We start from the raw sequence: 15,885 nt of genomic DNA on the forward strand, positions 1-15,885 counted from the left end.
AAACTGTGTCCTGCTTATCCCAGCAGTCTTCCTCACATTAGAAATAAATGTATGACGTGGTGGACATCTTCAATGACAACATGTTGTAAGGCTATTTATAATATTAAGGTTTAAAAGTATTTTGATGAGTACTTTTGACTTGAATACTCATTTTAGACTTAATCTGGATGGTGTTATAATTTTTAAAAAATGGATGTTTTGAGAGATTTAACATCCTTTAACTTTGTAAAGAGATTCCATGGACAGTACTTTTAAATGTAGACATAGATCAGTTTACTATACCGCAGAAACGGTACTGTAACTTCACTTGTGATTCATGAAACTTCAGTTAAAACTTATTTTTGGATAGGATATCGTTTCTTTCAATGCGCTATGGGCAATGTTATAATTTCCAGTCACCAATTCAAGACAATATTAAGCTTTTTGGTGTTTTAAAACTAATTTGACCTACGAAAACGAGCATTTTCAAAATGTTTCGATATCTATAAATTAAAGTTATCTTGCTTTGAATCGATGTGTGGATTACCTGTCGTGCTGGCTCCGTTGCTCTCCTCGGGTTTAGTGCTGGGTCGGGTCGTATCTACCGCTGAAGTTTGGGTACTGGTGGAGCATCCCATCCTGTCCTGTGCACATAGAGGTTTGGATGGTGGCAGTCTGTAGTTGAGTAAGTGTTTGAATAATCCCCTGGAGAAGAAAACAAGACGGACCTCTCGTTAAATTCCTTTAGTCCCGTGCGTAATTGCGCGTCCTGGTTCCCAACAAAAAACGCGCTACTGCTGTTTGTGTCGTTGCTACAAGTCTCCAAGCAGGCGGACACACAGGTGAAATGTAGGCTTCTGTTGTGTGCTGTAACTCAGGCTGTTCCCAGGAGGCTGGCGCTGGGACAAAAATACATTATTCAGTCAAGGGTTACCTATTGGGGCGGGGAAAGTGAACCTGTGGTGCATTTCTCATTTTACTCGCCAGTGAGTTAATTAAGTTACCGGGAAAGGTCACAAACACCTACTTAGAGGTAAATGTATTGAGGGAAAAAAAAGTGTGGCAACATATCACGATACAAAAATACGCAATTTCAATTGAAAGTCGTTTATTCGTCACAAAAGCACTTAATAATTAAGTACCGGTTAAATGCTAATACGTTTACAAAAGTTAGCGCCATTAGACAGAGTTAGACTTTTACTTGAATAATTCGGTGTGATCAGTGCTATAACAGAAATGTAGTTAATTCCGTTTTTGGTCGCGTATGTTTGTGCAGTTAACAGTTCCTCTACCTGAGGATGGTTTAACATTTTATTTTTAATATATTATTTTATTCATTTGTAAAAGATATGTTTATGGGTTTGTGTATGCCAGGTTGTTTTCCTCGTAATACTCATTAAATATTGTTAATTTATTCTCATGCAGATCCACTGCGTTGATTTGTGATCAGCGCAGCGCTCTAGTGCGCACTGCGCATGCTCAGGGACAGATAGCAGCGCAATGCACCATGGGACTTCCTTTCTCTCCGAGGCCATATTAGAGTTAACTCAAAGTAAGGCGAGCTCTGAGTTTTCACATGAAATAACCAGTAATATTCAAACATTTAAACATGTTGTTACCGTGTGGAAGTTAACGACAGTTTCCTCTTCCCCTCTTCTCGCTTTCAGGTTGGCCGGTTCGGACTAAACCGCAAAAATGGTGGCTGCAAAGAAAGCGGTGAGTCGCGTTAGCTTCATCCGGGGCGCACACGCTGGTCGAGGGCCGGGCCGCTTCACGTGGAGGACGTTTCTGTCCGGGCCTGCTAGCTAACGCCGCTGCGCTGCGCACAGTTTGCGCCCAAAATGTCAAAATATTGCGATAGTTTGTACCAGCTGGAGATTAGAACGTATGTCCGCTTCATTTTACTGTCGGGACTTGAGTTTGACGTCGCCTGACGTTTGTAGCTGGAGGACCGTAGAAGACCGGTGGTGTGGCTAATGCTAACAGCACACACTAGCATTAGCGCCTGTTTGAAGTGCCAATGTGTTCCTATCCGTGCTGGTGTTGTTTATGGAGTCTTTTTTACTAACTTGCTAACATAAGTTATGCCTGTCTGCTCAGAAAAAGTCCATGGAGTCCATCAACTCCCGTCTCCAGCTGGTGATGAAGAGTGGAAAATACGTCCTGGGCTACAAGCAGTCTCAGAAGATGATCCGTCAGGGTAAAGCCAAGCTAGTCATCCTGGCCAACAACTGTCCAGCTCTAAGGTACACGAACACCATGAAGGGATGGTCATGTTTTGACTCTGATGTAAGAAAATATTTGCTCCACTAAGATAAAATTTTCACTGGCTACTAAACTAGTCATCAGATTGTCATGAAACTTGTTGGGAGGCCTCCATGTAAAGCAGGAATGAACTCCTGAAAGTCTGACTGAAATACTTTGAGTATTGTTAGCCAATTGCTGTTAATTGGGTATCAGGAGAGATCCGGTTTAAGAGGAGCATCTATTTTCCATTATGAATTCCTAACTCTTTGTGTAAGTGTCCTGTTTTTCATCAGATTTTTTTTTTAATTGTTGCTTTGATTCACACTGTCATTCATTTCTCTGCTGCCCAGGAAATCTGAGATTGAGTACTATGCCATGCTGGCCAAGACTGGTGTCCACCACTACAGTGGAAACAACATTGAGCTCGGCACAGCCTGTGGCAAATACTACAGGGTGTGCACACTGGCCATCATCGACCCTGGTGAGAACCTCCCTTTGATTCTTGGCAAAGCCTGGATTGCTAATGTGGGCTGTTCATGCACGTTTTTTTGTCTGTTATGATGATGGATTGTGTCTGAAGTACAGTATTTTCTGAACCATAAGGCGCACCTTCAATGAATGGCCTATTTTATAAAACTTTTTCCATATATTAGGCACACTGGATTATAAAGTGCATTGCTGGTTTTTGAGAAAATGAAAAGCTTTAAGGTGCGCCTTGTAGTGTGGAAAATACTGTACTTGAATCTAGAAGCATAGCCAGCTGAAAAGCACCAGAAAAGTACTTGTGCTTTAGCTTCAAGTGGTGATGGTCGTGAAATGTGTCATCTTAATAATTTTAAGAAATGAGTTGTGGTGGATGAGAGAATTTGAAGTTATGAATTGAGTTTATGCAGCCTTGAAAACCTTGGAGAAATCACCATTAACATAATGTCACATAATTTATAAGGTAATATGCCTGCTTTGGATTTAAATTATAATCCATGTTCATAGTTCTAAATATTATTGCAGCCAAGCCTGAAGCAGAAATGAAATTAGCTGATGGTATAAATAAAAGTGGATGCTTGTACTGAAGGAATTCCCTTAAAATTGTTTCAGTGCACACATACAAGAAAAAAAGTGACAAAGGTGTCACTTTATTTTACCTTTTCTGTACATCACAACAAAGCCAAATGGAGATATTCTCGAAACTCATCTGAATTTGGTTCAGATTCAAGCTGTTGTCACTGATAATCAGAATACTTTAACCCTTAACAACATCCATTCATCAATAAAGTAATATTAGAATAACAGCAATAATAATCACTTCTGGAGAGGAATTGGAAAAAATAAAGCAAGAGCATTTTTGGAATTTCAGTATAGATTCTGAGTCATCCAGGTGGAGGTTAATCAAGAAGGGCAAAAAAGAATCATCTGAGAGGTTTCTGTAGTTCATGGCAGGTTAACGTCTTCACCCTAAAGCAAGTCCAGTTAATTTTTTGTTGCTCTTCTCGATATCAGAAATTATTTTTAAAAAAATCAAAACTTGGGGTCAGTGACTAGTAAACTGATTTGAATTCCAGACTCATTCTGGGCTTCTTCTGGTCATTTTTCTGGTCATTTCACGAACACTTCCTTTGTGACGTTTCACGTTGTGAACGTTCTGTAGTTTTGTCTATGCTGTTATTATGTCACATTTATTGTCTTTGTTCTCCTCTCCTTCAGGTGATTCTGACATCATCAGGAGCATGCCAGACCAGCAGCAACCCCCTCAGTAGAACTGTTTCCCCCGCCAGATTGTTTAAAATAAATCGGTGTAAATCGAACATGACTTGGTCCTGTTTTTGTCTAATCCGTCGTGTCTCCACCAGAGAGCACCATCGTGCTGTTTGGTTTCCTAAGGGAACCTGGGATCCTAAGGAGATTTCCCCACTCCTCTTTTGAGCTGTTTACACCATGAGGCTTTCTGCGAGGAAATAATTCTGGAACACCACAGTTGGTCTCTCATCACACTTGTATAACAAAGAAAAACATCTGTCAGTGTGAAGATGGTCCACCCAGCCGACTGCTTGTCATGGCTTTTTTAAAATTACGTAACTTCTGCTCTTTGACGTGTGTCTCTCACTTATATAAACCACAGGGATGATTGTCAGCGGCAACCAGTCTAATTAAATCAAACAGTCTTTCCAAAGATGTTAGAGCATTATGTGAGTATTTAGATCAGACTTCCCCTGATCTGTACATTGATGTGTTGGTCTGTTCTGCCCAACAAAATTGACACTTCAGGATTCATAGGAAGGCAACCAACATGAAACAGCAAAGACACACAAATTTCACCCCATAGAAATTGAGATGTAATGTTTGTGTGCAGAAAGCAGGCCAGAGTATCTGCCCAGAGACAGATATAAGCCAACCGTCATCCAGTGAGTGGTTTGTCCCAGTTTTTCCACTCGCTGCTTCCCTAAGCTGTTTTCTTGATTCCCAATTAAATCCAATGAAATCATCCCAGATGATCTCATTCACGTGCCGCATATTCTCCATCCTGAATGAGGACATCGAAAGAGGCTGCAGTCAGGTTTGATTCAGCATCCCAACAATGAAAAATATGTGCTGTAAAAGCAGCTAGAAGATGGGCAACAATATGACATTTGTGCTTAGTATTTGTTTTTTCATTTTAGAGAATTTGATTATCCATTTTATTTCTGCTGAGATGTTACCTGGAGTGTTTTCTGGCACAAAGATCTCACTTTGGTTCCAGTATTTAAATCCTGTGACTTAATCTAAAATGCAATTCAGCAAGACAGGAACAAAATATGACCCACATGTTGGGTTTTTTAATTTATTTATTGCTCCATCCCAGCAGAAGAAAGTAGGTGAGTGTGTCTGTGTGGTGACGCCCGTCTCCATGCGATGCAGCAGGTTCAATCCCGTGTTCATCTGCCAGTTTGTTGGTCTTTACTGCTGCAGCAGGACGAACACATGAGCCGCGGTGGACACACAGACGAATGTTAGTCATCTGGTTTAATCTACTGATGCATTACTGAGTGGGATGGACACAATTTATGTCAAACCTATGAATAGTAATGGTTTTTTTTTTTTTTTAAATGTCGGATTTTATTTAATTATATTATCGTGCTATTTTCATTATTCCACAAAATGTTAACTGAAATTTTGGAACGTCCGCGTTCACTTCAGACCCACGTGACTGGGAGAGGACGAAAAATTACAGTAATGCAAAAATATTCTTAATGAGTATGGACGAGCGGAAACCTAAATGCCCAAATGACTAAATAAATAAATAAAACAACAACTGACACTGAATGATTTTATTATTCAAAGTTGAACACAGGAGCTCGTTGATCCAACAGCGGGTTTGAACAGAAAACGATGCGACACTCTAGGAGTTGGAGTCAAACTCTGCCCTCTACCGGTCGAGTTGTGAACAACCCTTTTTTTTTTCTTTCTTCTCTAAACCCCGCACAACGCGTGTCAGCCTTTCAGTGACGTCATACCACTTCATTACAGCACCGTGGGGTAACAAGACGAACAAAACGCGAACACGTGGGTTGTGAGCGAGCTCAGGTGGACTTAAAAGTGCAATGTCAGTTTTTCGTTTTGCTGGATTTGCAAAAGCATTGGGAAAAATTTACACCACAACCATGATGGAGGGGCAAACATTTAACCAGCTATCAACCACAGTAATGAAACACCACCCGGTGGCACATTGACTTCTAAGTCTAAGGAGTTACTGAAGATACTGTTGCATAGTCTAAGTGACAAAATTGTAATTGATTTAAGGGTTTTATCTTGATAACAAACACTACTTTGGAGTCATTACAAAAACAACAACTGTGGTTAGGTATATCTAATCTCATTTGTTCCATTATTAATCCTCAACTTCCTGCTTTAATCATTCTCACCAAAGCTTGAGCATCAAGATTCTCCAACTGTACCTTTACTTTGTGCTAACATGCTAAGCTAAATCACTGCTTTGGATTCCCGTCCAGCGTTAATCTCTAAAATGTCACCGATGCAGGAAACGCTGTATTTCAGCATCACTACTTGTGCAAAAACAAACGTTACCACAAATAACGGAGATGCATCACAGCTCTGGGGCAAACAGTTTCTGCACGTATGGCAGCATCTTTACAGGAAAATGCCCTCAGTCCAGCTAAGTTAGCTCAACTATAACAACAGATCATGCACCATGACCCCCACAGACACACACACACATTACTTTTTCAACATTTTCAGTCATCCTTCCCTCTCTGGATGGGAATCTAGATTTTGTAGATCTTTTCTGCTGAATCCACCAAGTTTTTCTTGAATCTTCCTTGGGAGGAGCATTCAAAAGCGTTTGAGCTGGACTTCCTGCCCCGCGTCCTGGCAGCCCAGCCTCTCCGAGGGCCAACATGTTTTGTTCTCTCGCTGCTTCGTAGTCAGAGAGGGTGCTTCCTGCGGCTGCCAGGTCACCAGTGGAGAAGGCTTTCACTAGTCGCTTTCACTTTCACACGCGTTTTCAGGGTCATACAAAAAACGTCACACACACACACACCTAATTACACTACATTCACTGAAGGACTTTGTCAAAAACAAACCTTCTTGCATAACTTGTCTCGTACGTGTCACTTCCTGTCTCACCCGTTTGTTTCTAGACAAAGTCCATGAAACAGATTCACAGTATCGGGGTAACAGTTGGTGGCCATACTGGTGCACGTTTCACTTAGGGGAAAAGTGCAAATTAATTCGGGACGGGATGATCGGGGTGTGCAAAGTGGTGACAACCTGCAGGGGGGAGGGGGTAGCAGCGGTTGCCTGGGGGGGGGGTCAGTGATGATAGTCTTTGGATGAAGACAGCGGAGACGAAAGGGAAGGAAACGGCATTGCTCGGGACCGGCTTTAGGAGTGATGTGTGGTTGGTGTTGGGAGGGGGGGGCATTTTGGGGAAAGAGATGCGGCAGTGAGAACATCTCTCATGTAGGGAGGGGGCTCCTTTGGGGTTATGGCGATGGCCTCCTCGTACGGCGACTGAAGAATGTTTCTAACATCATCCATGAAACTCCTCCGGGGGGACATTTCTCACGCCTCCATATACTGGGGCGGGGGCTCCTTTGGAGGAATGGCGACCGCCTCCTCGTATGGAGGTAACAGAACCTGAAATGGAAATCAAGACACTTTAATATTTCGCTTTTTGCACAAATTTTGTACGATTTCTGAAGAAAAACAAGACTCAAATTAAAACGGTGGACGGTTGCATAATACTTTTAAAAAAATAAACAGGAAGTGATTTCAAACACATTCAAAACACCTAAACTTCCATTCTCTTCATTACATCCTTAAAGAAAGCAGCGCTAGCCGCAGGGATAACAGCACAAACGACCGTGTGCTTTAGAGGTCGGATCGCCTTCTCTCCATCAGAAATCCTTTCCTGTAAATGGTGTTATAAAACCAGGACTGCTGCTAATTCACACAGGAGAGAGAAAGGGAAGGGGGAGGGGGTGAGACAGGGAGGGAGGGAGGGAGAAAGGAGAATATGCTCTGAGGGGGCGGAATTGTGAAACAGTCAGGGAGGGCCGTTAAACACATCGCAGGGAGGATTTGAAATGGAGTGGACAAGCAGACAATTATGTAACATGTCCAGATGAAAAGAGGAATACGGATGGCCATATATGGGTGGGAGGGGTGAGGGGGGTGGGGATGAGAGAGTGAGAGAGACGACCCTTGTGCATTTTAATGGCATTTACATAAAAGCGCTGCAGATAAGCAGCTCGGTACTTGATGTTCGAGGCGGTAAAAAGCCATTTAGACACACCAGCAGCTTTAGAAGAGTAGAAAATAGAGCGCTGTATTCATGAAAGTCAGGGAACGCAGGGACTCCCTGCTTGTTAACCACGCGCCATAAATATTTGTTCCATTTAAAGATTATTTATCCTCTTATTAATCTCATTAAAATTCAGATCCCTGAGGCCTTCATTCTGACCTCACCGCCTCATCTGAGGAAACAACAGATCATCTTGCGTGCGTTATTCCACACCAGCGTATGGATTGATTTATTTTACAATTAATATCTGTCCATCATCTGTAGAAGCCGATCCAATCCAAGAGCGTCGGCGTGAAGCGGGGCCACCGACAACAACGACGAGGTTGCCGACAGACGAGGCGCTGCGTGTTGAGACGGCAGCGGGTGTGTGAGGCAGATTAATGTCTTATGTATCACCGCCGAGGATTACAGACAGACAAGTGGAAACTGTGACGACGCTAAAGCCTCTCAGAAACCCCACGAGTCGACAGCGAGGAGGATGAGCAGCATCGGCACCTGGCTCTGCACCGTCAGTAACTCACACTCCACCGTGACCATCAGCAAATACTGTAGTGCCGCCGGCAGCAACAATGTCACCGCGCTGAACGCCAGCGTCAGTGAATAAACACGTCAACGCCACGGGAACAACGCTGAGAGGCTGGAGCTGCAGTCAGCTACTCTACCAGGACTGAAAACTACTGAGAGGAAACAGGAGGGATTCATGTCGTTTTCTTTACTCTTCTGCTCTATTCATAACTTCTATAACCTATAAATTAACTCTATATAATGCTTACCTTGTACATTTAATGGTATCAACTCATTGAACTGCAATAACATAAAAAAGTAAATATAATCTATATTTCAGTACAACTTCACAACAGCTCTCGGTTTGTCCATACTGGAACCTCGCCAGACAGAAATGTGGGAATGCAGATATGCTCTCAGTATGTGTGTGTGTGTGTGTGCTTGTGTGTATGTGTGTGTGTGTGTGTGTGTGTGGGAGGGGGGTTCAGTTTGACCTGGGGTTGAGAGGTTGGAGGGGTCGACTTACTGTGGTGTCATTGGTGGTGACATAAACCAGGACCTCCGTGGTGCCCCTGCCGCTCACGAATCTGTAGCAGTTCCACACGCAGCCAATCAGGTAGGCCTGGAAACAGAACACACACACACACACACACACACACACACACACACACACACACACACACACACACATAGAGGTTAAGAGAAATGCAGATCCATTATGAATCCCAAAACTACTGTGAGATGGTTTCAGTTCAGTTTTCCCGTCTCACCCCCGTCATCCCATCTGTCTCTTTATTCACCAGCCATCTGTCTGTCTGCAGCTCTCCTATCCTCCACAACTCCTTCTTCCTGCCTGTCTATCTTAGCTATTTAAGTCGAGTGCATTAAAGTGGAGGATGTTGGCTTCAGATGGAACTTCAGCAGGTGTTCCCTGTGTGTCAGAGCTGCTCCGTCTCCAGGAACCGACTTAAATATCATCACTCGATAGAAAACTCTGGCAAAAATGCCTTCTATTAATGTTGCTCTGCCAAATTTTACATTATATTGCATCTATATTTTACTATTTATAGTGACATTTAAAGCAGAAAGCAGTTAAATTCCTGATAAGCTCTCTGCCTGAGACGTTATATCTATAACTCCTGCCTCTGTCAGTCTAACAGCTGATCCTCCTGCTTGCAATCAGGAAGCTGCAGCTCTTGTTCTGTATATTTATGCTGAGAACACTGAGATGAGAGGAGAAGAAAAACTTGATTTGATTGTACAGATGACTGCAACTTCATGTCCCATCTCATCCCAGAGCCTCAGCGAGCCTGGAAACTCATCCATGCATTAAGAGAAAACGATCCTGACAGGAGTTTTCCTGTTGTCCCTGAACTGCTGCTCTCTGACTGTGTGATTATCTTATGGAGAACGCTGATATTGTTCACACTGTTAGTTTCATTATACACGCCATATGGCTCACATTGCAAGGGATGTGCACAGCTTCAGATTTCACGCAGTCGATCACAATGTGATGTCTACAAAAAGACCGTTCCACAGGGAACAAATGTTCAGTGAATTGGTTTAGTTTGTCTTATTATCTCTTTTCAGTTTCTATGCATCTGTCCAGACATGGACAGGAAAAAAAGGTCAAGATGATGAAACCTGAAGTGATACAGAAACTGTACAGGCTTACCTTGAAAGAAAGGATGCAGCCGATGAAGAGGAGGACTGCAAAAACTAGGCACATGTTGTTGGTAGACATGATATCCTCTTTGTAAGGGAATGTCCCCGGCTGGAAGGGGGAGAATAAAAAAGGGGAACAGTAGAATGAAAAAAAAATGGAGACAAAATAAAAACAAAAATGTCTTTTTTAACACATCAGAATCTGGTTTCTATAAATATTTTACCACCAAAATAAAGCCTGACATAAAAGAAGAAGGTGTTTCTTTTTGAGGGGTTCTCACCAGCTGCTGGAGGTAGTCCTGCACTGTGTTGGGATACACAACCACGCTAATGGCCACCAGTGTGTTCAGAGCAAAGTCAAAGATTTGGTAGCAGAAAAACGGAATGATCCAAGCTGCATGTTGCTACGTGGACAAGATGAGACGGAAAAAATGTGGGTCACTTCTCCAGTTCAGACTCTGTGTACATCTGTATTTATTGCTTCTTTATTTACCTTATATGCACCGTATGTCGCCATGCCACATATAAGGATCATCAGCAGGGATATTGCAGTGGCTATGCATATATCTATTGAAAGAAAACACAAATATGCACAACATGAGAAGAGATCATTGAGATCAACAGTTTTCCACTTTGCTTTCAGTGACAAAGGCTGGTTTTTGCAGTACAAACAAATAAACAGAAGGCAGATTCTTCCCAAATGTCAGAATAGTGATGCAAAAGAGGTCACAGGTTTTTGCAAAACAAACACCTTAAGTAACCTAACATCCCTATTTTTAGAGCCAAATCAGCCTCGGACAAAGCATAATCAGCATGTGGGTGATTATAATGTAAGAGTGCTAATTTTGACTGAAGCTAACACTCCTCTCTTCTCGCAGCCACATCTCAATTGTGAAAATGAACCAATGAGGCGTTGGCTTTAAACATATTCTAAACTGGACATTTGCTGTTTGGTAAAAGTGATCCAATGATCAGGAGTGGTTGGTCACTGAACTTCCCGGATTTCAAACAGCAGAATCGACACATCCCATTTAGAATAAGAAAAAAACAACAACCTAGCAATTCTGGAAAGAAAATTTTACCTGAACCTTAAAATGGATTATAAACAAAAGTATTATAAATAGTAAATTAAGATATAAATACCTTCCCTTGTCAATATCATTCACACATCTCAAATTTCTTCGCTACAAATTCACTTTTTAGTCTGTTGATGCACAAGTAACAATAAAGAGAAGTCAGTCAGGACGGCCTCTCTAATCGAACAAAGAATTAAAGCAGTCGTTTCTAATCAGAGGAGGGACTGACAGCGTCTGGGGTATTCCAGAGGCGACTGTGGTGACGATAATAGCAGCTGGAGGGGAAGCACTGAAAATATTTTCGCACTCTAATTTGTTCTCGATGGCACCTGGCCTACTCAGCTACGTCTGTGCTGACAGCGGCATTCTGGGAAAAGCAGTGTCGGGCAAAGAGGACAGGGGATTTTCAAGCTGCTCAAACAAATGGGGCATAAGGGAGATGTTGTTGGCAATGAAAGAGTTAAGAGATCCAAGAGGGATTTCCATGCATTCATTTGTGGCTGCTGATCACATAATGTATTCATATTTAGAGTTATGTATTTGAAAAATACTCCCCCCCATCTTACAACAATTTAAGGTTTTGCATATGAGATCATAAATCAGACAAAGAAGCATCTCAATCTTCCACATTAATGTAAAATAATACACACTTCACCGAGGAGATGTCATTTAACACACACTGAATCAGAGCTTCACTCACTTGCATCGTCCATGACATCGATGTCGGTCCCCAGCTCGGAGCTGGTGAGGTGGTAGCGGTACTGAACGGGGTCATTGAGAGCTGACAACAGGATGAGTAGGACCACCGCATTGATGAGCTGTGGGGGAAATCAAGATCAGGACATAAATATAAATTATTATTTTTTAAATCTAATAAATAAAGAAATAAATGTTACCTCCCTGTTTATATGGTTAATTCTGAATATATATAAAAAAAATCCTAATGTGGAAAAACACCAGAAAGGATTAGATGACATTCAAAAACAGCCAAGTGTGGATGGACCAACTGGGCTCCTAAAAAAAGCTTCATTAAATTTTGATAAAGGTCACAAGTTGCAAATACTTTCCTTTTTTTTTTTCCTCCCAGAAAAAAAACACACCAAAAGGTCAAAAAGGCAAAGGTATAAGAATTATGTCTAGTTTTCTTCAAATATCAGAACCAGAATTCAGTTTTAATTAACAATTAGGAAGTAAATCATTAAATATTCACAACCTAAAATGCATTAAAAAATTAATACTAATCTAAATAGCTTTCAAATACCTGGCAGGAATAATCCTGCACCTCTTACGTCAGCATAAGGAAACAAATTACTTTATGACGTCATTATTTCTCCTTGATGCTAGGCTAAAGCACCAAACAGCGGTTTATAACAATTGTTAGCATGTCGTACTTTAACTCGATTTCGCGACATGTAATTGATGAGTAGTAAAGTCAAACAGAAACCAGGACTAACTTAGTGTAGGATAAAGATTTAACAGGATTATGAACTATATTGAGAACTTTAGTTTATCCCGTGAGGTTAAAAACAGATACGAACTCTATATTTAACCGGAAAATAAAACGTTATGCTAGTTTACTAATGATATCCAGCAACAGATATAAATTCCTAAGATTTTTTTGTTACATTCTATACTTACATTTTAAAAAAAAAAATATATAATGCGAAGACTTTGAATTAAAACGCTTGTTGTTGTTGTTTTTTATCCAATTTCGTTTTATTTATTTTTTAGGATTACTTTAAATCTAAAAATTGAGGGCGTCATCAAAAATGCCAAATCAAAAATAATTAATAGCGGTAGCTACCTAACTTAGCCACGGCTGTAAAAACTCAGTGACACTTTCAAATTTTATCACAAATATTAAGTATTATTTTCAGATATTTACATTTTAAAATGACTTACCATATACCATATTCCCAGGATAATGGTGCCTGTCCGAACATGGCAGCACAGGCAGCAGCTCGTCGAGTACCACCGGTCCCACGGCGAAATCATTATTTATCCTTGTGCACGAACTTCAAGCTAATTCATGAATGCTTCCGAAAATTAAATAGTCGAGATAATTAAGACCGCGAAAGACAGTTTAACTGATGGCGTCCCCCCCCCCTCGTTAGGACCGCCACATCCAGCGTATGTTCGAGACGATGTTCGCCTGTTTCCTCCAGCGGACTTCTGGCGAGAGGAGATCCGTTAATCCGACTGGCTCATCCCGGAGTCACGTGACCGAGGCGGGCTGCTGCCCAAGGTCCGATGGATGGATGGAACAGGGTTTATTATAATCACTGCAAAAGACGAATGTGTCAAAGAAAGTCACTCCAACAGACTTCAAAATACTAATTATCTGCTCCTAAATTTGGGAGGAATTTAAAAGGAGCAGCTTTAAGCTAAAATGGAAAAATGTGTTTTTATTTGACTCCTCCAGAGCGGAGGCTCCCAACGTTTTGGCCCATCAGGTTCAAAAATACAACTACAATGAATTTGTCGAATCAAAGTTATTTAAATGTGACTCATGTGTGTTCTACCAAATAAATTTCTCTATAAATCGTGAAAAAAGGAGTATGATAATCCTAATCCTGAAATTTCCTTGACATTGCATGTCTCAGGATGAGACTGCTGTGCAGTCACATCCCAATGTCAATGTGGAAGCAAGAAATTGTCACATCAAGGTTTGGAATTAAAAATCTTTATAAAACAGAAAGCTCAGAACTAAAAAAGTTAATATAAAAATGTTCTGAAGTAAATTTATTGTGTTTGTATAAGGTGGATTCTATTTAAACTTTTGTGTGGTGTGGTTTGAGTTGATTTAACATTTATTATACGAGATTTTCCTCTTTGGATGTGTAAAACCTCAATAGATCACACAATCTACCTTTGCAATGCTTGAGGGGCCATCATCCATACAACCTCTAAATTAAAAAAAACAACAACACAATATAAAAGTTATTTTCCATTACAGCTGCACATTAGAATGTGGCTTGTGTTTCAGATTTCATCAGCATATTTTACTTTAACATTTAAATGTGGTGGCTGGGTCCTGTCCATAGAATGTTGATTGATTGAGAAGGAAGGGGGTGGGGGTGGGGGGTTGCCCCGGTCCAGTAGCTTATTCTGTTTGTGCTCCAAATTGTGTTTTATTGTGATGTTAGAAGATGAAACACGTATTCATGTCATGTCAGTCTGTCCTTCTGCCTGTGAGAACGTTCTGGATCAAACTCGACAGATGGGCCAATGACTGCAGCTCTCAAGCGGCGGTGGGTGGACTGCATCATCGTCATACCAGGGGATTTTCCTATCCTGTCACAACTTAATACTGAGTAGGCAGCTGCCTCTCTAAATACTGAACTCCAATTTAAAAAGGAAAGCGTCCAAGCGGTGATCAATTTTCCCAGCCTGAAGATAGATTTGTTCAGAAGTGTGAAAAAGGGTGTCTGATGAACCAGACATGTGCAGAGGGAGCTCTGACGTAATGACCGGAAATACAAAGCTTCATAATCCTTTTTTCCCAGACCTACTGGAGGTCAGTTCAAACTAAAAACCAATGTTTGGGTGGATGCATTTGTAAATTTGGTTGCATAATGTTTCCACACACTGGTTTCAGGATAACACCACGTATCTTTGCAGCAGACATGGCGATGATTAGCGAGCTATTTTCATAGCAACGCTTTGAGCAAACGCAGGACCTGACCTTGACCGTTGACATCTCTGCCTTTCACGCACAAACAAGTAAATTTAGCAATAATCTGATGAGAAAGAAGGAAAATGTGATATCCCTCTGAAGGTGAACAGACAGTGAGCTGCAGATTGCGAGAGATTAAAAGACTAAATCCTAAATGAACTGAGAGAGAGAAAGGCCGGATAGACTGACGAGACGAAGGAGGTCAGGTGGTGTAAGTGTGCCAAGCGGCTGCTGGGATGGTGGTTCGCCTCAGATGGGTCATCCTAACCAGGGCCTGGCTGTCAGCTGCCATTGTATTCATGACACATCTGAGATTACTTTGGCAGAAAAACATGAAAAAGAGTAGAAAAACATGAAAAACCGTGTGAGTGTAGAACGAGGGAGTGAAAAAAAAAGTTGTGCTGCCTGTAATTCACCCTTAGAGGTTATTTTGGCATAAAATCTTCATTTTAAGCAAAATGATCAGGATATTGACTGATATAATAAAATATAAATCAGTAAAAAGTATGTTTTATAAGTTAGTAGTCAAAAGCACCTGTTATGGTTTGAATCATCTTTATGACTTTTATACCCCTTTTCAAAGCAAAATTAGGATCAAGAATAAAAACAGGACTAAAAATTTAGAGAGCAGTCTTACTTTATTTGGTTACTAATATTTTATGTTTAGTATCCTATCAAATTGGTCAAAGATCTATTGACAGTATATTTACCAATAATAACTTATTTTACTTGGTTACTACATTGAATTTCTGAACAACTACGAAATGGACTTTGTTTTGGTAGGACTTACTACTTCAGTGATGATTTCATTAGATGGTGTTAATGGTGTGAAGTGTCATCTCAAAGTATTTATGAGCATAGTCTCAATTCGATTTAATCTTTAAAAACATACTTAACATTTATCTCTTACGTATTTTCCCCTCTTAGGAAGGTTAAAAAAA

General features: G+C 41.0%; 2 protein-coding genes across 3 annotated transcripts; one reads left to right on the top strand and one right to left on the bottom strand.

Moving 5' to 3' along the window:
• Positions 1 to 1,466: 1,466 nt before the first annotated feature.
• rpl30 (ribosomal protein L30) lies at positions 1,467 to 4,028 on the top strand. The gene is made up of 5 exons (XM_068333514.1): positions 1,467 to 1,531; positions 1,647 to 1,695; positions 2,080 to 2,225; positions 2,577 to 2,707; positions 3,928 to 4,028. The coding sequence occupies exons 2-5, from the start codon at positions 1,675 to 1,677 to the stop codon at positions 3,978 to 3,980; spliced, it is 351 nt and encodes a 116-aa protein (XP_068189615.1). The 5' UTR covers positions 1,467 to 1,531; positions 1,647 to 1,674; the 3' UTR covers positions 3,981 to 4,028.
• A 1,466-nt stretch (positions 4,029 to 5,494) lies between these two features.
• On the bottom strand, positions 5,495 to 13,425 carry laptm4b (lysosomal protein transmembrane 4 beta). Of its 2 annotated transcripts, XM_068333512.1 has the most exons (8): positions 13,171 to 13,425; positions 11,969 to 12,086; positions 10,686 to 10,759; positions 10,474 to 10,596; positions 10,203 to 10,301; positions 9,054 to 9,149; positions 8,797 to 8,827; positions 5,495 to 7,356 (listed from the first exon to the last, which is right to left on the bottom strand). In XM_068333512.1, exons 1-8 carry the CDS (start codon positions 13,261 to 13,263, stop codon positions 7,250 to 7,252), a joined length of 741 nt encoding a protein of 246 aa, XP_068189613.1. In that variant the 5' UTR covers positions 13,264 to 13,425; the 3' UTR covers positions 5,495 to 7,249. The 2 variants fall into 2 exon arrangements, with proteins under 2 accessions (XP_068189613.1, XP_068189614.1); XM_068333513.1 differs by lacking the exon at positions 8,797 to 8,827 and having other exon boundaries at positions 5,496 to 7,356.
• Positions 13,426 to 15,885: the final 2,460 nt, after the last annotated feature.

This window comes from Antennarius striatus, chromosome 14 (genome assembly GCF_040054535.1).
Source record: "Antennarius striatus isolate MH-2024 chromosome 14, ASM4005453v1, whole genome shotgun sequence".
Classification (NCBI taxonomy): Eukaryota; Metazoa; Chordata; class Actinopteri; order Lophiiformes; family Antennariidae; genus Antennarius; species Antennarius striatus.

What these genes read in the sequence shown, in the direction of transcription:
- rpl30 (XM_068333514.1), top strand. Translation starts at nt 1,675, where the DNA reads ATGGTGGCTGCAAAGAAAGCG. An exon ending in TGGTGGCTGCAAAGAAAGCG is followed by an intron (nt 1,696 to 2,079) that starts GTGAGTCGCGTT and finishes CTGTCTGCTCAG; the next exon opens with AAAAAGTCCATGGAGTCCAT. An exon ending in ACTGGCCATCATCGACCCTG is followed by an intron (nt 2,708 to 3,927) that starts GTGAGAACCTCC and finishes CCTCTCCTTCAG; the next exon opens with GTGATTCTGACATCATCAGG.
- laptm4b (XM_068333512.1), bottom strand. Translation starts at nt 13,263, where the DNA reads ATGATTTCGCCGTGGGACCGGTGGTACTCGACGAGCTGCTGCCTGTGC. An exon ending in CGACATACGGTGCATATAAG is followed by an intron (nt 10,597 to 10,685) that starts GTAAATAAAGAA and finishes TTGTCCACGTAG; the next exon opens with CAACATGCAGCTTGGATCAT. An exon ending in GATACCATTAAATGTACAAG is followed by an intron (nt 7,357 to 8,796) that starts GTAAGCATTATA and finishes TTTCCATTTCAG; the next exon opens with GTTCTGTTACCTCCATACGA.